This window comes from Drosophila yakuba, chromosome 2L, assembly GCF_016746365.2.
Source record: "Drosophila yakuba strain Tai18E2 chromosome 2L, Prin_Dyak_Tai18E2_2.1, whole genome shotgun sequence".
Classification (NCBI taxonomy): domain Eukaryota; kingdom Metazoa; phylum Arthropoda; class Insecta; order Diptera; family Drosophilidae; genus Drosophila; species Drosophila yakuba.
Window position 1 is genome coordinate 16,698,994 of NC_052527.2, and position 18,870 is coordinate 16,717,863.

The 18,870-nt window shown below is 44.9% G+C and overlaps 1 protein-coding gene across 3 annotated transcripts; it reads right to left on the bottom strand.

Annotated features, from left to right (window-relative positions):
• Positions 1-173: 173 nt before the first annotated feature.
• On the bottom strand, positions 174-4,861 carry LOC6528521 (slit homolog 2 protein). 3 transcript variants are annotated; one of them, XM_002089531.2, is made up of 9 exons: positions 4,201-4,861; positions 3,486-4,026; positions 3,200-3,422; positions 3,005-3,141; positions 2,788-2,940; positions 2,550-2,730; positions 2,253-2,392; positions 1,995-2,173; positions 174-1,636 (listed from the first exon to the last, which is right to left on the bottom strand). In XM_002089531.2, exons 2-9 carry the CDS (start codon positions 3,865-3,867, stop codon positions 1,619-1,621), a joined length of 1,413 nt encoding a protein of 470 aa, XP_002089567.1. In that variant the 5' UTR covers positions 3,868-4,026; positions 4,201-4,861; the 3' UTR covers positions 174-1,618. The 3 variants fall into 3 exon arrangements, with proteins under 3 accessions (XP_002089567.1, XP_015054333.1, XP_039226313.1); XM_015198847.2 differs by having other exon boundaries at positions 1,852-2,173; XM_039370379.1 differs by having other exon boundaries at positions 174-2,173.
• Positions 4,862-18,870: the final 14,009 nt, after the last annotated feature.

Genomic DNA, 18,870 nt, shown 5'->3' on the forward strand with positions numbered 1-18,870 from the left:
GCACAATTGGGAAACAGATCAGCTCAATACCCGCAATTAAGTAACTTGCTAGGAATTGGGGAAACTGGAATTAGTAGATTCGGGATTTTAGGGAGCTATCTTCAGTTCTGAAAGAAGTAATCTAACGTTTCTCGGCCATTCATCGGATTTGAGGAAGTGAAGAAAACTCGTGCTTGCATTTGTAACCAACATGGATTCTTTATTAGACAGATTCTCAGATTCTGCTCACATGGAGAGCATTATGCAAGCCCAGCTTTCGATGGGGTTCGGTGTTAGCAATATTTTGAAAAGAACAGCTCTAGCCAAAGGAAACTGACCCGAATCGGTGGTGCGGCGCATTCTCTTGAAAATATTTCCCGCCCCGAACCCGCTCCCGCTGCACCACCGCCCACCAGTGGGTGGCTACTGACCTAAGCCACCGAGTGGTTGGGGTGGTGGAGGGAGGGGATTGGGGTCGGGCGGATTGGGGTGTTAGTGTATAGTATAGCTAATCGAGTTACAACTTAGATTGCGTAGACATAATCGAAAAGGTACGTATGTATGTGTGTATAAAAGTATATGTATAAAAAATTTCAAAAATTCCACTCTGCATACGCATTTGCTTAATTCACTTCTTGCATAAATATCAAACTTGTCAGATGCCTCAAAAATGTAAGTAAATTCTATAAAATGTCACTATATTAGCTGTGCCGAGCTTTCCGAGTGTCTTACTACTTGGAGCTCTTGATATGTCACGATATAATATAACAATATAACGATATGCATTCTCGATTTTTGTGGGTTGCCCCTTCTGGGTTCTGGATGTGGGTTTTGGGAATGGGAATGGGAATCGGGATGTGGATGTGGATGTGGATGGGGATTACTTGGGATACTTGGGAGTTTGCCCGTGTTAGCGGCAAATAAAGAGTACAAACTACTTATTCCATAATCAGTTCTTGGTGATTGATGCAAATGAAATTTCTTACTTTCTCTTGTGTTTTCCCTCCGTTTCGCCTGCCTCTGGCACCCAAAGTGGAGCCACAATTGGCCATGCCTGCTTCGAATTGGATAACACGGCACATGGTCTCGAGGAGCTCGAGGAGGCGGGTCGATTCGACTGGGGATCGGTTGGGTGCAGAAGGTAGGTCGGGAAACGGGTGGAGGGACTACGAAACGCGTTAGTAATGATTGTATCTCACAACACCGACGACAAGACGACGATAGACTACACATAATAGATGGGCATACGGAGCCCTAGGCTGCACAACTAAGCTCGTACAGATTAACGCAAGTAACAACAAAATCCCACGCTTAAACGTAACAATATTCCGATATGTTTGGGTTTGGGTTTTGATTTTGGGTTTGGGTTTGGGTTTGGGTTGCCTCCGCACTGGTGCACTGGTGCCCAAACCAAGCCTTACATCTAAGCTACGTCCGCAGACAAGTGAATAGCATCCCAGCATTCCCCTTCTCGGCGAGCTACCGTGCACGTCTGGAGCGGAGTGCAGTGGGTGGACCGGATAGTGGTGGTGGTGCCTCTCCAGGGGCGTCGTCTCAATAACTTGCGGGGGTGGGGGAAGCCTGCTGCTGGTTCGAAAAGCGTGCTTTCTGAGTCTAATTACTGGCAGAGTTGCATAATTCACGGATTCCCTATAATCTATAAGAAAACATACAATACAACAACACAGAAATGGCTTGTGGGCGTACAAGAGGTCTGTGATCTGGGTTCTGGGGTCTGGGATTGCTTTTTGCATTTTTGCATTTTTGGGTGATTCGTTATGTGGCAACCGAATTAAACCGAATGGAACTGTCGCTCTGTTGGATTCTATCACTGATCACATGGGTGGAACTGAAACTGAAGCTGAAACTGACCCACATGGAACACCGCGTCTAGCTGGACAGAGGCTAGATGCTTAGACGCTAGTCAGAAAGGCCACGCTACACACGGCAATCTGGGCCAGGATGTTCACTTGCAGGATCCGCATTAGACCGCCGCTGGTGGGCGAGGGACTCACATTGAGGCCGGCGCAGTGCATCTTCTCGGTGGGCATGGCCTGCACGAAGTACTCGCGGTTGTCCAGCGACATGTGGCACAGCGGCTTCTTCTTCTGCGACATTTCGTCGTCCTTGTTCTTCAGGTCCTCCAGCAGCTTGGGGAACCAGGTCAGCTCGCAGGAGCAGTTCAGCGGGTTATCTGCGCGGGTATTTCGGATTTGGATTAGCTCGGTTAGTTCGGTTAGGTGCTTGGCTGGGCAGCAATGCCCATGACTTGCCGGTGATGTCGATGATGCGGAGGGTGTCGATGACGGGCTCCATTATGTCCTGCGGTATGCGCTGCAGCTTGTTGTTCTGCAAGTTCAGCGTTTCCAGAGAGTTTAGATTCTCGAACAGAAGACTGGGCAGAACCTTGATGCTAGGTAATGGAGAATATAATCGTTACAGATACATTGTGATGAAATCTACAGAAACTAAATAACGCGAGTAATTTTTTATAACAAAAGAAAAATAATACTTGAAAAGGGTTTAAGGGTTGATTTGGAGCTGGAGTTATTATTAGGGCAGAATCTTACTCGTTCTTCTGCAGGTTGAGGAAAGTTAGGGAATCTCCAAAGCCAGTGAAGGCATCCTCGGCCAAAACATTGATATTGTTGTTGCGCAAGTCCAAGTGGCGAAGGCGGTGCAGTGGACGCAGTGCCTCGCTGGGAATAGTGTGGATCTGGTTATCACCCAGGCGCAGATATTGCAGGTTCTCTGTGGGTTCAGAACGCAGTTAAGAAAGTGGATGGGAAAATGCAAGGGACAACCCACCCTCCAGGCCCTTGAAGGCATCCTTGTCAATCGCACTGATCTTATTGCCCTCCAGCTCCAAGGAGTTCAGCAGGGTGAGGTGACTAAACACATTGGCAGGCACGGTGGTGATCATGTTGTGGGCCAAAATCAATGAGTCCAAGCTCTGCAAGCCTGCCGAAATATAAAATACAATCGTTGGCAACTGCATTGCCCATGGAAGTGTTCCAATAACCACCTTCAAAATCGCCTTCGCTGATAGTCCGTATTTTGTTCTCCTGAATCTCCAGCTTCTTTAAGGTGCTCAAAATGGAAAGAGCTTTCTGCGGGATATTGGTAAGATCGTTGCCACCCAGATTCAGGCGTTTAATATGGCTAAAAGAAGGGTTTCGATGAGTGCCAAAGGAGACTTACAAAATCCATTTCAACTTACTCCTCTAGTCCTCGGAAAGCCTCGGGATCGATTTGTGTGATCTTATTCTCGTAGAGCGTCAGAATCTCCAGGGTCTCCAGTCCCTCGAAGGCATTGTTGTGGATCACGGTGATTTTGTTGTGGTTTAGATTAAGGATCAACAGGTGGAACAGGTGCTGCAGAGCCTGCGAGGGCACCGTCTTCATTTGGTTTAGAGACACATCCAGCTGTGTGAGCCCCGCACCTGTGAATGCGACAAAGAGAAAGGATTAGGTGACCCATCGCCAACTGGAGTCCAACTAGTTACCCAGAGAGCTGAGGGCGTTCTCCTCGATGGCCGCCAGGCTGCTGTTGTGGATGGTCAGGTGGCGGATGTCCAGGGCCAGGAAGACGAAGCCCTGCAGCTTGGGCAGATTGTTGTGGCGCAGCTTCAGGTAGAAGATGATGGGACTCTTGCCCTTCAGCGTGCCCATCGACTTGGTGATGTGCGCCAGATCGGTGGTCTCGCACAGGATGTCCAGCCCGTTCTTCTTCACTGTGCAGATGCAGGGCGCGATCTCGCTCTGCTCCGGGCACACCTGGGCCTGCGGCGGACCCTGGCCAAGCACCTGGCCCATCACGAGCACCTGCAGTAGGAGCACCACCGCCACGGCCATCGTGCATCCTGGTTGCAGCTGAATTCCCGCCATGCTGAACACCTGCTGGTGGCTTGCGATTTCGTTGGGGCGACTGTGATTGGGTGGATGGGGTGAAGGATTCCTTATTCCGCGGCAGAAAGCGTCACTGTCGTGACTGGTCGCGGATGCCGATGCTGGTGAATGCTACCTACAATGGCTATTGCCGTAGCCCTGTGGGCGAAAGGAGAAGAGGTTAGGGGATTTTAATTGGGCGCACAATGCGCGCTTTTATTTGGGTTGTGTGCCCGCGGATTAAATATAAATTGCCCGCAATTGAGCTGTCCGTCCGGCCGCTGTTGCTACTGTTGCTTCTGCTGCTCCTCTCCGTCCCCAGGGCTCTCTCACCTAAATGGTTTGTCCGTCCGCTGCTGGCGAGTGCCAAATGAAACATGCCTCCAGTGGCTGCGGGATGCAACAAAGCCAGTCCGATAATCCGCCAGGCTCTCCCTTTCTCTTCGCAGAGTGGGATGGAGTGGAGTGGAGCAGCTGGTCCGCACGCTCTTCTCGCTTTCTGGGGTGGCTATGGGGCGTATGCGTAATGGATGTGTGCCAACTGGGTTAGTGTGTGTGTATAACGATGTAACGGAAAATCGATACGGCGACTTCGGGAGGTTGTTGAATGGCCCCTTTGTTTGTATTTGTTGCTTCGCCTCTAACTAATTCAACAGTCCTCCAAGGGTCCTTTGCTCGCCTCAGCCTTTACTGCCCAGTATCGAATCGAATTGAATCGTATTGAATCGAATCGATGGCGCTTTTCCACTGAATTCCGTTACATTCGCTGAAAATGGCGAGCCAGGATCCAGGTCTAGTCAGGCTATAATCGCTCTGTCAGGCTCTCAGCCCTCCGTACAAGGTATCAATCCTGTTGCATCCTCTGCCGAATCCCACTGGCAAGCCCCCGAATCCTGAATCCAGAATCGGAAAATATTTGAAACGGTTCGAAGCGACAATTGATGGAAAATGAAGCACGTTTGGTTGGCAAAACCGACGATTGCGGACTGAGGCTCTCAGCGTGAAATTGAATACCAGCACCAGAGTTGACTATCGGGGGTGGCTTGAGCTTTCCAAGCTCAAAATCAGCGAAAGCTTTAATCAGCGCTCATAGCAATCGCGTAGTGACTCCTACTTGGGAACTCAGTGCTGTTATCAATCGTTAGGTGCAGTCGCTGCAGTTGCATCATCTAAACAATAAGGTCAATAAAGTCAGACCATTGGCAATTTGATTGGAAAAATATTTGCAGTGAAAAGCGTTATGCGCAATTTGAAATTTATATTCGAAATTTCCAGTTAATTCTATATTTCAGTATCATCAGTATCAATTGCATTATATTGCAGTATTTAGTTGCCTTTGAAATCCTAAGAGTTCAACCTGGCCTGCCGTTAAGTGGCATATAAGAATAAATAAATTAGAAATTATATGTTGTTGTTTAATTGGTTTGCAAGAAAACAACAAAGTCCTTTATATACCGTCAGTAGTGGGTAGCTCTATGATGCAGCTGGTAAGTTTTGGTTCTTTCATTCATAGGCCAAAAAACATTATTTTTGCGAGAATTGTAAAACCAAAACAAAATAACGGTATTGTCCATAGTTTAACACAACCTTTATTTTTGTTTTGCCATATGTAAAGAGCCACCTATAGCATTTTACATGAACTGAACCAAACATTTCAGCTTGCTGCTTGTTGTACAGCTTATTTCCGGTAAGTGCTTGTTGAACAGCTTATTTCCGCTAACTGCTTGTGTTCTGTTATACCTACTGTCATTAAAGCAGTTATCTGCTCGTCATAAACTGCTCGTTCAACTGCTTCATGCTATAAAACTAAAACTACTTCAGTCAAAGCAGTGTTAGCATCGACTGCTTGCATTAAACTGCTTATCGTGAACTGCTCGTTCAACTGCTTCATGCTATAAAACTAGAACTGCTTCAGTCAAAGCAGTGTTTGTGTCAACTGCTTGCATGTAACTGCTTCTCATGAACTGCTCGTTAAACTGCTTAATGCTATAAAACTAAATCTGATTCTGTCAAAGCAGTGTTAATGTTCACTGCTTGCAGTTATCTGCTCGTCATAAACTGCTCGTTCAACTGCTTCATGCTATAAAACTAAACTACTTCAGTCAAAGCAGGGTTCGTGACTACTGCTTTCTCAACAGCTGTTATAAATTATGTTGAAGAATTCAATGCTAGCAATAACATACATACATCGCTAACATTTTACCTTTAAATTGAATTTAAATTAATAGAATTGCAAAATTGTATGTCTCCATCTATTTTTAAGAGAACTTTAACATACTTTAACTTGTAGGAAAGAAAAATATCAATGTATTTGAATTTGAATATAAAGTATAATGTCAGATCGAACGCATGTTTCAACGCATGTTTCAAATATATTGAGATTGTAACAAATTTAATTCAACAAAATAAAAACAAACAATTAAATAAATAAATAATTGTAAAGAAAATTCTGTTTCATCTCGGTGCAGCTACAAAGAATGATTATTTATTTCAATTACCAAGAAAACCGCAACCGAATTGGCCACTATAGGTCTGCGAATTCTATATACTAACTTCCAGATGGGCGAGTGAAAGGGTCATGTTCGAGCCCGACTTTCACTGCGCCAGCTGACTGCTCCACCAGCAGCGTATCCTTTGATGGCACTCCTGATCGGGTTACAGCAGCACGTGGGCGTAATTTTCTCGCAATTAGGATGCGATTATCATAATACGAGCGACGTCGTCGTCGTCGAAAGGGTAATTGAAGAAGCGAAAACCTGGGATATCCCTGCCACATGGCCACGTGCCTGCAAGACGCCTTCGACCGGCGCAAAGTTTCAATTTGATATTCCTTGGCCGAACGAACGGAGCGTCTTGGGGTTGTTTCGGGATTACGTTCGATTCCGATTCTGGGGCACAGTGGCTTTTCTCGCCGACAGGCGGCTGGGAAGTGCGACGGGCGATGGGCGACGGGCGATGTGCGGGTGGAGTCCACCGCCACATCAGCATATGGTCGGACTTTGGCTGCGTCAAAGTGCAAAATCCTTCACACTTTGAAGACTGATTGACTTCTTATTCTCGAATGGATTTGAATGGAAATTGTGTTTCACTTTCCTGCGAGGCTAACGGGGGTGTGCTATGCTGCAAGGAGGTTACTCACAGTGTGAGTCCTGAATAAACAAGCGGAAGATAATCAAGATGTAAAACACAATCGGGCGGGGAGGGCGAGGTGGTTGTAATTCAAAACCAAACAAAACCGTTGAGGAAACAAAAGCCAAAGCGATGGCAAATTACAGCGTTACAGTTGCAGTAGCCCCATGAAAATCGCTGGGGGGGGAGAAGGGGGGCGGCGGAAGGCGCTGGGAAAGCGTTGCTGAAAAATTGTGAAGCGGAATTTCGCAATTTCACTTTGTACTTGGAAAACTGTTATTAACTTAATGAAGGAGTGTTGTGTGCCACATTTACCTGACACGTGATTCGGAGTGAACCGGAAGCTGAGCGGCCCACAAAGGAGCAGCTCCCCTCCACTCTTCCACATCAACTCGCTTTTTTCGGCATTTTCCTGATCTGTAAGTGCGTTAAGGTGACTACTCAACCTAACCTACTGGAAATCGTGCTTGGCGTCTAAATGGTCTTATCGCCTTACCCAATTACATATTTGAATTAATGGAATTTATCCGCATCGAACTAAAAATGTTACACGAGGAAACGCTATAGTTCCACTTTAGTGCGAACGAAAATTTGAACATTTTTTTGAAATATCAAAACAAATTTTATAACAATTTAACATTATTTTAAAGAAGTGTGCGTTGGGCGGGGCGTGTTTTTGGTAGCAAAGTTTGTGGGCCTTGGAATAGGGATTCAAACTGGAATCTGCATGCTTAATGGTATTTATAAATCTATATATAACTATTTCAATTATGTTGTCGAGAAGAAATAGTAAAATGCCGATTTATATAAGATTTTAACTTTTGCAGCAGGTTGTGTGTTCCAAAATACAATACAACTTATCAGAATTTATCCGGAAATTAAGTATACTTTCATACTTGACTGACTTGAATGTATGGTAAATACTTTTCATTCCAAACGAGATAACAAAATGAACAATAAATTATTGCGGTAAGTAGCCGAGATGGCAGCTCATCGATGGAATGAGCTTTTTGAGTCACTTTTGAGTAGGAGCCTAATTGGGTTAGATGCTCAGAGTATCTCTATTCTGTAAACTTTCAGCTGCCTTCCTGCAGATTTAACAGCAGCTAACAAACCGAATCCGTCGGCTGCTGTAATTAAAACAAAGAGTGCGTTCAGCACACAGGACCTCATCCTTCTCAACAACCCCTCACCGTTGCGGGGGGTTGCACGCATATGCAGCGCAGGAGCGGTGGCCATCCACTGTGAGCGGTGCGGCAGCCTTGTAACCGTATCTTTGCATTGGCGCTCAGATGAAGCTCATCTGGCAAAGTGGCAGGTTAAGTAAACAGTTTCATTGTGCGAATTCAATTAAAATTTATTCAAAATACGTCAACGGCAGCTACTCAAAGCTGCTACTTCTGCCGCAATCGCTGGCGCTGCTGCCTCCGCTCTGCTGCTGCAACAATGTAGAAATGTATCTGTGAGATACATTCTATGTACCGCTCTCTCCCTGTCGCACTGTCTCCCTCCCACCGCCGTGTGGCTGCCATTGGCAAAGGGGGCGTGGCGTGGCCTCATCCACGCCCCTGCTGCAGTGCGAGGGAGACAACCGTATGACGGAGGGCCGCCAGGCAAGTGTATATACGCGCACAAAGTATCTGTGTGAGCGCGCCAGTGGGGTTGTGTGGGTGTGCCACTTGTTATGTTGTTGCTGCCCCCCCCCCCCCCCACACACACACAGCTGCTGTAACTGCTGTCTTGGCAAGTGGTGTAAATGGCAATTTGTCGGCGGCGACGTACGACCGCATGGAAGTCGCCCCCGCACACGGTAGCCGTGTAGATACCGCGTCGCGCTGACAGCCGCTCTTTCTCGCCGGCATTGGCATTCGGCACTGAACTCTTGGCCTGGCCCGCTCTTTTTTGCCATATCATCGCCGTCATCATCGTGGCGATGATCATGCCACCTCCACCTCCATTTCCACCCGCACCCTGCACCTCTCCCCGCGGCAAAGAGTATCTTATTATCCCTCAGTGCGAGGAAACTCAGGCGCACACCACCTACCCACCTGTGCTACCTGTACTACCTGTGCTCCCTGTGCTGCCTCAACCCATTTGGACGACGCATGAAATACATTTGAATTCATAAAATGCAAAATGTAGCACCTCGCGGAGTAAAAAATAGATTCAAATTTGGGCACCCCCTTCCCAAGTTTAAAGACCACCTTTTGAACAGATGAATTTCGAAATAGCGGACTGACTCGGTCTGAAATGAGTTTTTACATTTTTGCACTCTACAGTAAGGCATAACACATAAGTAACATAAAATGTCTAAAGAAGTTTGTCATGTAAAAGTTTGAATTATATTAGCAATCGTTTCAAGATATATAAGCAAATAAAACAATGATGCCCACTTTGTCATTTAGAATATTAAAATAGAATATCAAAACCACAGCTCAATTTGTATCAAGGGTTTTAGTTTTTTAGAACTTTTAATTAGGAGTTAAATACTTTCTTCTTATTAATAAAATTCAAAATAAAGAGAGCAAATAAAATTATATTTCGGCAAGCTCAAGTGGTCCTTGTTCAAATGCATTAGGCTGAATTTTAATTTGAAATATTTTTTATTAAATAAAAAAAGTATTATTTACATATAATTGATACAACTCAGATTTTTTAAATTGTTTGTTCGACTCTTCCGTTGATTAAAAACCGAAATAAATACACTCCATATTAATTTACTGTGTTGCTAAATCCTTGCTAATTAAGGCGAACAGTGTGGAAGGAGATGAGTCTACCATTTTTTATATATTTATACTACTTTCGATCGAAAGAACAACGAAGTAAAGAACATTAATGTTTAATTAAAATAAACACTCATTTCATTATAATAAAGAAACTATTACATCGTGTCTAAAGTAGTTTATCCTGTGAAGAGCTATCCAATTAACCATGTTTTGTATATTTATATTACTTTGGATCGAAAGAACACAACTAAGTAAAAACATTATAGTTTAAATAAAATAAACCCTAATTACATATTATAATAACGAAGCTATTACTTCGTGTCTATAGTAGTTTATCCTAAATAAGTGTCCTTAAAAAGCCTTTTGAAGCCTAAACGGAACTATCCGAGCGCGCTTAAAGCCATTTTCATATGACATCCTTCCGATAGGATTTTCCCGGTGCGAAGGACATTGCCGCTGACAAGACCAACAATGGCGAGTCCAGCCCTCTCTATGACATGGATGGGCATTGACGACGATGCTGATGGGATGGTGATCATCATCAGCAGCGTCATCATCGTCTGAGCTGGGAATGTGGCAGTAACAAGGAGGAACGACATTTCCAGCTAACGAATTCAATTGAGTTGAATTTTTCATTTAAGGTTTGTTTAACTTTTTTATTCCATTTCCAGGCAGCGAGCAGGAAGAGCCGGCCGCAGGGATTCGCACACAGCGCTCAAGATGAGATGAGATGGGATGAGATGGGATGGGATGCGATTCGATGCCATGGGATGATGTGCGATGAGATGATGTGATGTGAGACGCGATGAGATGCGATGGGATGGGAGGTGAGGTGCGGTGCGGTGCGGAAGCATATGAATGCGGAGAGTGCCTATGGTTATAGATGGATATGGATGAATGAGCGGCTGTGCCAATGGCGGCAGCTGTGCCGAGCACTCGAATCCAGTCGGAGTACACAGACAAACGCAAATGAATTTATGCCTAATGGCGGGATTGTTGTACTTCTTTATGTCCCCGTCGCCGTTGCCACATCGCATTGTTGTGCTGTGTCGCTGTCAATATTGAGCTTGATTATTAAATGACACATTATGTGATTTCCAACATGTTCACTGGCCACCAAGGACCGGCAATTCGAGCTTGGAATGGAGGGCGAGAGGTGGACCCAGTTCCCACTTCAAGCCCAATTCAAAGGAAGCCAGAATGGGCGTCATCCCGGTCCATCTGTTCGACCCATCCGCCGAGCGAGCAGCCAGTTACATGGCATGGAAGTCATTTTGTAGCACATCCAGTACGTGAGCTGATTGCAATTGTGAAAAGAGGCGTCTGTGGAATGGGGGTTGAATGTGCCAGGGAGAGGCAGTTGAGCAGCTGTGAGGGGGGTCAAACTTTTGGAAGCAATAGGACCGCAGCTGGGGTGGAGATACTGTGGATCGAGGGGCTTCAAAAGATATGTTATAGCATGAGTTTAGCTCGCAGCACAGTCTTTATAGCGATTTATTACAGAAAGATAATCCAAATTCAGTATTATTGTGTATTACCACTTTATTAATATCTAATCCCTTTTTAATCAATTACTCTAAGTGGTCAGAGTCCCTTGACTCTTGAACATGTCCCCTTGCAAAAGCCAACTACGTCCCTGGCCAGTGATTTCGTAATGTTTTCTTTTGGAAATGGCGGTGCTAGAAACCACTCCCACTCCGCGCCGCCCACTTTGGGCAGCGAACCACCCCGAATCGAGTGGCAACAGAAGCCGGAATGCCACAAAAGCCGTGTTAGCGCAACACTCCGCAAAAGACCCTGGCCAGTTCAAACTTTGCCATACAATAAATTGCAATTGCGCACATTATATATATATGTATGTATATGTGGAATTGCACGTTCCAGGGGGCAGGCTCACGCCCTTCGGAAGGCAATGTAATGGCAGCCTGGATGGCCACATTAAATGGCAACAATTTACCTAACTCCCTTCCGCCCAGATTCCAGATCCCAGCGCCCAGATCCCTGCCTGCCTTCAGATCCTGCCCAACGGGTCACAGGCGAAACGCCTATTGTGCGCCATAATGAAATTAAAAAATCAGTTACTGTTGTGCCGAAATTCTCGGGTAAGGGAAGGTACATTATGCCATTAGCAGAGCCATGCCTGCCATCCAAACACAAAGCAGACGGCACAATACCACGTATTCCATTCGCAGCGGACAAATCTGGAAAATAGAAATAAGGTGGCGATAGAAAGAATTGCCCTATTTGCCCCTGCCCCAGTTGGTTGCATGTGAGTTCGAATTACAGCATTTGGCATATTTTTGAACCAGAACCAGTCGGATCCCACCGACTACAGACGATGAGTCAATTTACATAGTCCGACCATCGGGGTGGCACACTAGTTAGGGGTTAGATCCTCGGGAGGGAATTATGTTGCCATATTTGTAAGAATTAACAAAGCTAATTATGATAATCCTCGCGGTGATAGGAAGGCTTTTAGTGAAACATGTGAAACTTGCTTGGTTTTGTGATATTATGCAGCTGGTTTCTCGCGTTTTGAATTCATTTTCAAAAGTAACCAATATGCTATATATAGCATAATAATATATTGTACTACATACATAAATACATAAACTAGTTGAAATACATTAAGTTTATCATTCTGAGTACATGTATCTTATCCGTATTTTGTCGATAGACTTTTAAATCCCGAGCAGCTGCATCCACAAATCTCCTTTTGGAGTACTTAGCCTCTTCTCGGATGGCCAACGATTTTTTGACTTTGATTGTAGACTCGGATGGCTCTCATCTTACTACCTTTGCCCACATCCTTCTTGGGTGATTAGTTTACGGCTTTGGAATTTGATTTCTTGTTTTTTTTTTCACTTTATTCCATGTTTTTCCATTTCAGTTTTTTCATTTCTAGCACAACGATGTTATCAATCGATTGACTTGGACTCCTCCGCATCTGCGGCTTTGCCTCATTTCCGTCTCGGATTTGCAGTAAATAAGGAAACCATCCTGGTCTGGACACGGCCGGATCCAGTTGCCCTAATCCCGTCCTGTCACTGGAGAAAGTTGCAAATGCAATCAAATGCGTTTAATTTCATTGCTGGCCCAATGTTAATTACAATATTATGACAGTTCTGCGGCTCGCGATGAATAATTATCACCTCATAAATTGCGACAAACCGCAAGGCGGCACTTACACATGGTCAGTAGCCTCTGCCCAAGCCCAGACCCAAGACTTGAGCCCGTGGACTGTGGACTGCGGAGAGGGAGTGGGGGGTCGGACCCGGGTCGGCGATGATTAATCGCCCGAGTTAGTTGAGTCGCTGCCGCCAAATGCAATCAACGGGCCACATAGCCGTGGGCTCTAGAGGTGGCTGCGTGATCGCTTGTGTTACCGCCGTGAGTCACGACAGATCCTGTAATCCGCACGTTTTTAAGAGCTATAAAACTACCTAGAAATGGTTAAATAAACTTATCTTTATATAAAGTTTGCAATCAGAAAAGTAAATGAGAAAGATATCCTCAATTTAAAATGGGGATTCTGAGGTCTTTAATGTATTCGATTCTGCCTAATAATTATATGATTATAATACGGAACTACGTTTCATCGAATTTGTTAGATATCGCAATCTGAAATGTTCAACTGTTCGATTAGTACAATATGTACAGTATAACTTCACTAGCTCGAACTTTGTTTTATTGACTGTAAAGACTTTAAATGAACATGAAGTCTTGAAGTCTCACTTTTGGTGGAACCATGCTAGTCGATTGTACTCGAGTTGCATTAGTAAGTTATTATATTATAAAATATAACTAAATTCATAAGCTAAGTAAGGTACAGATTCTACCGATGCTAACAAACCAGACAGCAACTGTGGGACAGAAGCAGAATCCAAAAAGGAAGTGAAGTTTAATATTGCGTGTACCTGTAATACCGATCTAAATTCTCACGCTACCATCTCGGGGATATCTGTTTTGACCTGGCCAACACTTGGCTCGGCCATCCCCACCTCCACTCGACTCGAAACCGCGCTAGAAACCGTCAACTCGACTTGGCCGCGCCCAACGTAAATGTTGTGAAAAGCAAATCTAATTACGCGAATGCTCGCCGACTATTTGAAAATGGGCAATTCCACGAGATACTTATCTAATTAATAGCCCGACAGCGGCTGTGTGGCACAGTTCCATTTCGATTCCATTCACAACTCAGCACTCCTAATGAGCGAAGTGCGGGGAGCGGGATGCGAGGAGCGGGGTGGCCAAGAACAATGGACTTCGGACACTCCGAGGTGATCGCTCCCTCTTGCCAAAAAACAAAGGCGGCTCTCCGTTGGGTGGGCGTTTCGGCAATTTATAATTTAAAGTGCACGGGAGGGGGGAGGAGAGAGGGAGAGGGGGTGCCAAGTACGGTAATGTCAACAAAACGTTCCCGTTCAATTAAGCGGAGCGAGAGAGAGTCAAGAGACCCAGGCCAGCTATCTCCATCTTGGTCCCCCCAGCCGGATGGGAGAATGGGACAGGGAATTACCCGGGAAACAAAGGCAATCAACGGCAATTGACGGAGCGAGATGGCAGCACTGCGCGTGGGAACGGGACGGGGAGATCGGGCGGTAAGTGGTGCGCAGGCGCATCGAATTAAGCTCATTGCGCATTTGACGCGCTGTTTGACGTTTCCTTTGTGCGCCACCGGAGGAGCAGGGGAAGGGGAAGGGGAAGGGGAATCGGAGTGGGAACGGAGATGGAGATGGAGAAGGAGACGAAGTGAAGACGAGTGGAGTGGGACGGGGACGGGGAGGGGGAGGGATCATTAATTGACACTCCACCTCTAGCTCGTCAACGGCTAGTTTATAATTGTGCGCGCTTCTTTTCCGTTGTACAGTCAACACCCGCTCGGCGAAATTGGTTTGTAGCATTTACTTTTGAGGACCCATTAAGGAGCTTAAATACTGCGTTTTAAATATAGCAGTTTCATAGGTTCCAATCACTTGATTTATGAACGGAGACCAGATCAGCAAGTTAGATCACAGAATTTAGTGTTCATCGAATTCTGAACAAATTACAATTATATAATTTGTATCGAGCTGTATCGCTATATACGCCTAAAATGCTCGAGATGATCGAGATTAAAGAGCTAGTTAGCCCAACTAGCTTTCACTGTACTATTCCCTGTCTTCGCAAACGATCGACGGCACATGCAAAAGCAGAGCATCGATCATTAGTGGTGATTACCCGGAGTATGCACGGTATAATGATGCTTTTTAGCACCGATTAAGACAATCCGAGCTGGCAGGCAGCTATCGCAGTAATTATCCACTTAGCGCTTGTTAGACAATCCCGATTCCGATTCTCATGGCAGCGAAATGTCAGACGCATTGATGAATGTGCTCCCAAGTTGATTCGATAGAGCCCCCCTGTACATTCGATCCCCCCATCCCCCCGTAGCCGAGGCTCGAATGCATAATTTATATATACATATTTATGGGCAGCAGTATCGCTTCCACAGACCATTTTGGGCCCGATTATTTTGACCAAATATGGCAAATTCGATATTGGCCACAAGGACAATGAGCGATGCCTCTGGATAGGCGAGAGGCGGTGAGAGGGGATCCACGCTGAGTTTCCCCACTGAAAACCGACAGACCCTGGTGTTAATGACTTAATTAAACCACCAGGCTAACCGACCGATCCGGAGTCGCACTCCAAGTCCCAATTGGTGGCTGCTTTTCCAGTAGTCCGACAATTTCACACTTTTTGCGTGGCAATGGCAATATCAAAAGTGGCACGACTGGTGAAACTGTCGCATGAGAGGCAAACGTGCACAGGTACACACAGACTGGGCCAACAGGGGCGTGGTTAAGGGGGTTCTAGAAAGGGTTTGGGTTTTATTTGGGGTTCCTTGATAGACAAGTCAGGAGAGAGAAAAAACCCGTGTTTCTTGGCAAATTTCCAATACAATACAGTTGTTAAAAGAATCCATAGTTTTTCCATATTTCTATCTTACATTATATCTCAGGATTTTAATTATTTCATTTTAATTATTACATTATATCTTAGGATTTTAATTATTTCTAAAACAAATTTATTCCTTTCGAAATTTGTATATACATACTAATATGGTTTTTTAACAGCCTTTTAAATCCTTATATAGCTAATTGCATTATAATTAAATGCACACCTTACTTTACTCGGTACTTTGATGTATTACCAGCACCCCTTATCGCCGCTCCTGGTCCTGGCTTAATCTTGTTCGAGAGAACAAGAAGATTTCACGCATGTTCCGTGCCGCGTATCACTTGACGACGGGATGGCGATGATGAGGAGGATGAGGAGGATGCTCGTTCCCTGCCAGCTCTTCGCCCTCGTGGGTCTGCGTCGCTCACCTGAGAGGTGCGTTGATTAATATGCGCAGTGCTGGCCAAACAGTAGCCGCGGCCACATGCTCCAGCTCCAGCTCCAGCTCCAGCTCCTGCTTTTGCTCCTGATTCCGATGGGCGAGCAGATGACACTGAGCCGCTCGACAGTCACCGCACTCCTTGACATATCCATTAGGCGGAACAGAACAGAACAGAGCAGACCAGAACAGCCGAAAAGTAAAGCCACGGAGTGCGGTTCAGGTCGGCTCGGTTTGCGACCACGTCTCCATCATAATTATTAAATGCAGCTCAATACATTTGCCTCGAATCGCTGGCATTCCTGGGCAACCTAATGCCCAAAGATATTTCTTGGGGCCGACGCAGCCGCCGGCGGCCTTATGACTATGGAATGCAGCCCAATCGCACCAGGAGCGAGTGGCCGTGGGGCGTAACGACTATCAACTACCCTTTATAATTAATGTTGCGGTCGATAGGTAAATACATGAAATAAACTTGGGTGGATAAGTTTTCACTAATAATGTAATGTACAAAAATAAGTTATACAAATTTAACATTTTACCTGAACTGAAAACTGAGCACACTGAACTAAACAACATTACTTTGTAACGTTAATTTAGTGATTAATTTATGATTGTACCATGATTCTAAATTGTGGAATGTGTCTTTAACAACTATCTGAATAGAAATATATGATATATAAACGGTTTTCTCATTTTAAACCGGATGTTCAAAATTGAATGAGTATTTCAGATCATTACGTTTAAATTCTATATTAAAAGCATTCATTTAAGCAAGCCCCCCGAACAAGATATACCCTCGGGTATCTGTGAGTCCGGGGAATCAAAATGTGACTATAACTTTGACTTCGACTTGGACCTGGGACTCCTCGAAAGAGTCCACTCTAAACGCCGGCGCGTCTGGAGGAACAGGAACAGGACCTGGAGATGGAGATGGAGATGGAGCCAAACGAGAAGAACGATGTAAATTAAAGGAATACCTCACCTCAGCGCCGATCTTTCATCATCGGTGCCACACCATGACCCTTCCCGCCTTTCCAGTCACCACTTGCTTATGAAGTTATTTCATCCTCGTTTTCAATCACTGAGCCCGCGAATTCTGTTCCTCCACGTTATTTCTCGATTTATTGAATTTCGTATAAATTAAAATATTAAATATTTTCGGCGACAAAACCCTTTAATTACCCAGCTTGTTGTTATTCCTTAGCATTTTATTTTTGGCAAATATTTTGCAACCTTCGGGCTAGGTTAACGAACTCTTGGCCACAAAAGTCACAAAGGAAAATCGCTTAAATTGAATTTGGGTCCCATTTTTCAGGGGTCCTTTGCCCTCGTAATTGTATTACAATATAGTACTGCATGTGGGATACACTTGGGTCAGTTGAGGCGAAAAATAAACGACACTATGGGAGCGCCTATTAAAAGGGAAATACAATAAAAAATGATTGACATCGAGGTGTTACTTTCGCCTAATGCCCTTTAAATATTCGTCACAACAACCCTCGTTCTTGTCCCGCCGCTTCAGAAATATAAATATGGATTTATAAATATTCAGGTACATGGATTCTGATTAAATTATCTTAAACAAATTGAGACGCAGACAAAGCGCAGCCAAACTTGCTTTCGCCCGAGGGTGGAAAAGCCGAAACTAAAAAGGCGAGTACATTTAGATTATATTTTTGGCCGGATGGCTGTCCCGTCGTAACCCCACCATATGTGGGCAGGGCACCCTAGACTGCAATAATAGAGATTTACTTTCTGCCCGCGGGCTCCCCATCGAAAAGCCAGTCGTGTGCGGTGGTCCCAGGTTCCTTTGTTGTTTGCGGTTGCCTTTTGTGTGTGGCGAGTGGAAAGCCTTTAAAGCCTGGCCAAGCGCCCATCAAAAATGGCATTTAATTGCCTTTTAATTGTTTTCGCAAAGCGAACTCATTCGAGCGCCGTAACGGTATGCGTATTTGGCCTAATTACATCGCTTTCAACAGCTCTACAGGCCAAGAAAGGGTGAGTTCGCCCGCCTTGGTGCGCAAATTTTGTCATTTAATGGACCACTGGGCGTGTGATTTGATTGCGCCAGTGACACAGTTAGCCGTTAGAAGTCACTCACTCACTACGGGGAAGTTGCTCTTCCACTCGGAGTTGGATATTTTGATTAGCACCGCAAGCGCAATTGTCAACAATATGATATTATACACCGTGCTCCAAGTGAACCCCGAACGAAAATCCATGCTTCGTTAGGCAATTCAAATGGGATTGCGATTGCTTTTTGGCCTTCGATGGGAGATGAGAATAGCTGGGTACACTGATTCAAAGATGTTTGCTCAACTGATTGATCCCCAAATTGGAAACATGAGAAACATGACAGTCTACTTCAAAAGTTTATTGGCCGTTCATTAAGCATTGAAGTATTGCCCTCCATTTGAATAAATTCCTTTCATTTCTTCTTTGAGAGTTATAAAATATAGTACTATCAAATAATTCAGAAACACCTATCTTGGTTAAGATCCTTTTAAGCATTTCATTCTAAAGGTCGGACGATGAAGTCATGTTAATTCTGAATGCGCCAACTTTTCAATTTTAGTTTTGTGTTTTTGCGGTCTCTTTTCGTTTTTAGTTTTGTTTTTTTGCGAAAGTGGCCATAAAACTGATTTTTTAAAATATATATTTCCCCTTATTTTGTCCTAAGCAGCTGCTACATTTCTACTCCTCCACTTTGAACTCATGTCGCTGCCCGAACCTTTCGGTATTACTTTGCATTTCAGCATGTAT

What these genes read in the sequence shown, in the direction of transcription:
- LOC6528521 (XM_015198847.2), bottom strand. Translation starts at nt 3,867, where the DNA reads ATGGCGGGAATTCAGCTGCAACCAGGATGCACGATGGCCGTGGCGGTG. An exon ending in GAACGCCCTCAGCTCTCTGG is followed by an intron (nt 3,423 to 3,485) that starts GTAACTAGTTGG and finishes TCGCATTCACAG; the next exon opens with GTGCGGGGCTCACACAGCTG. An exon ending in CTCAACCTGCAGAAGAACGA is followed by an intron (nt 2,393 to 2,549) that starts GTAAGATTCTGC and finishes TCCATTACCTAG; the next exon opens with CATCAAGGTTCTGCCCAGTC.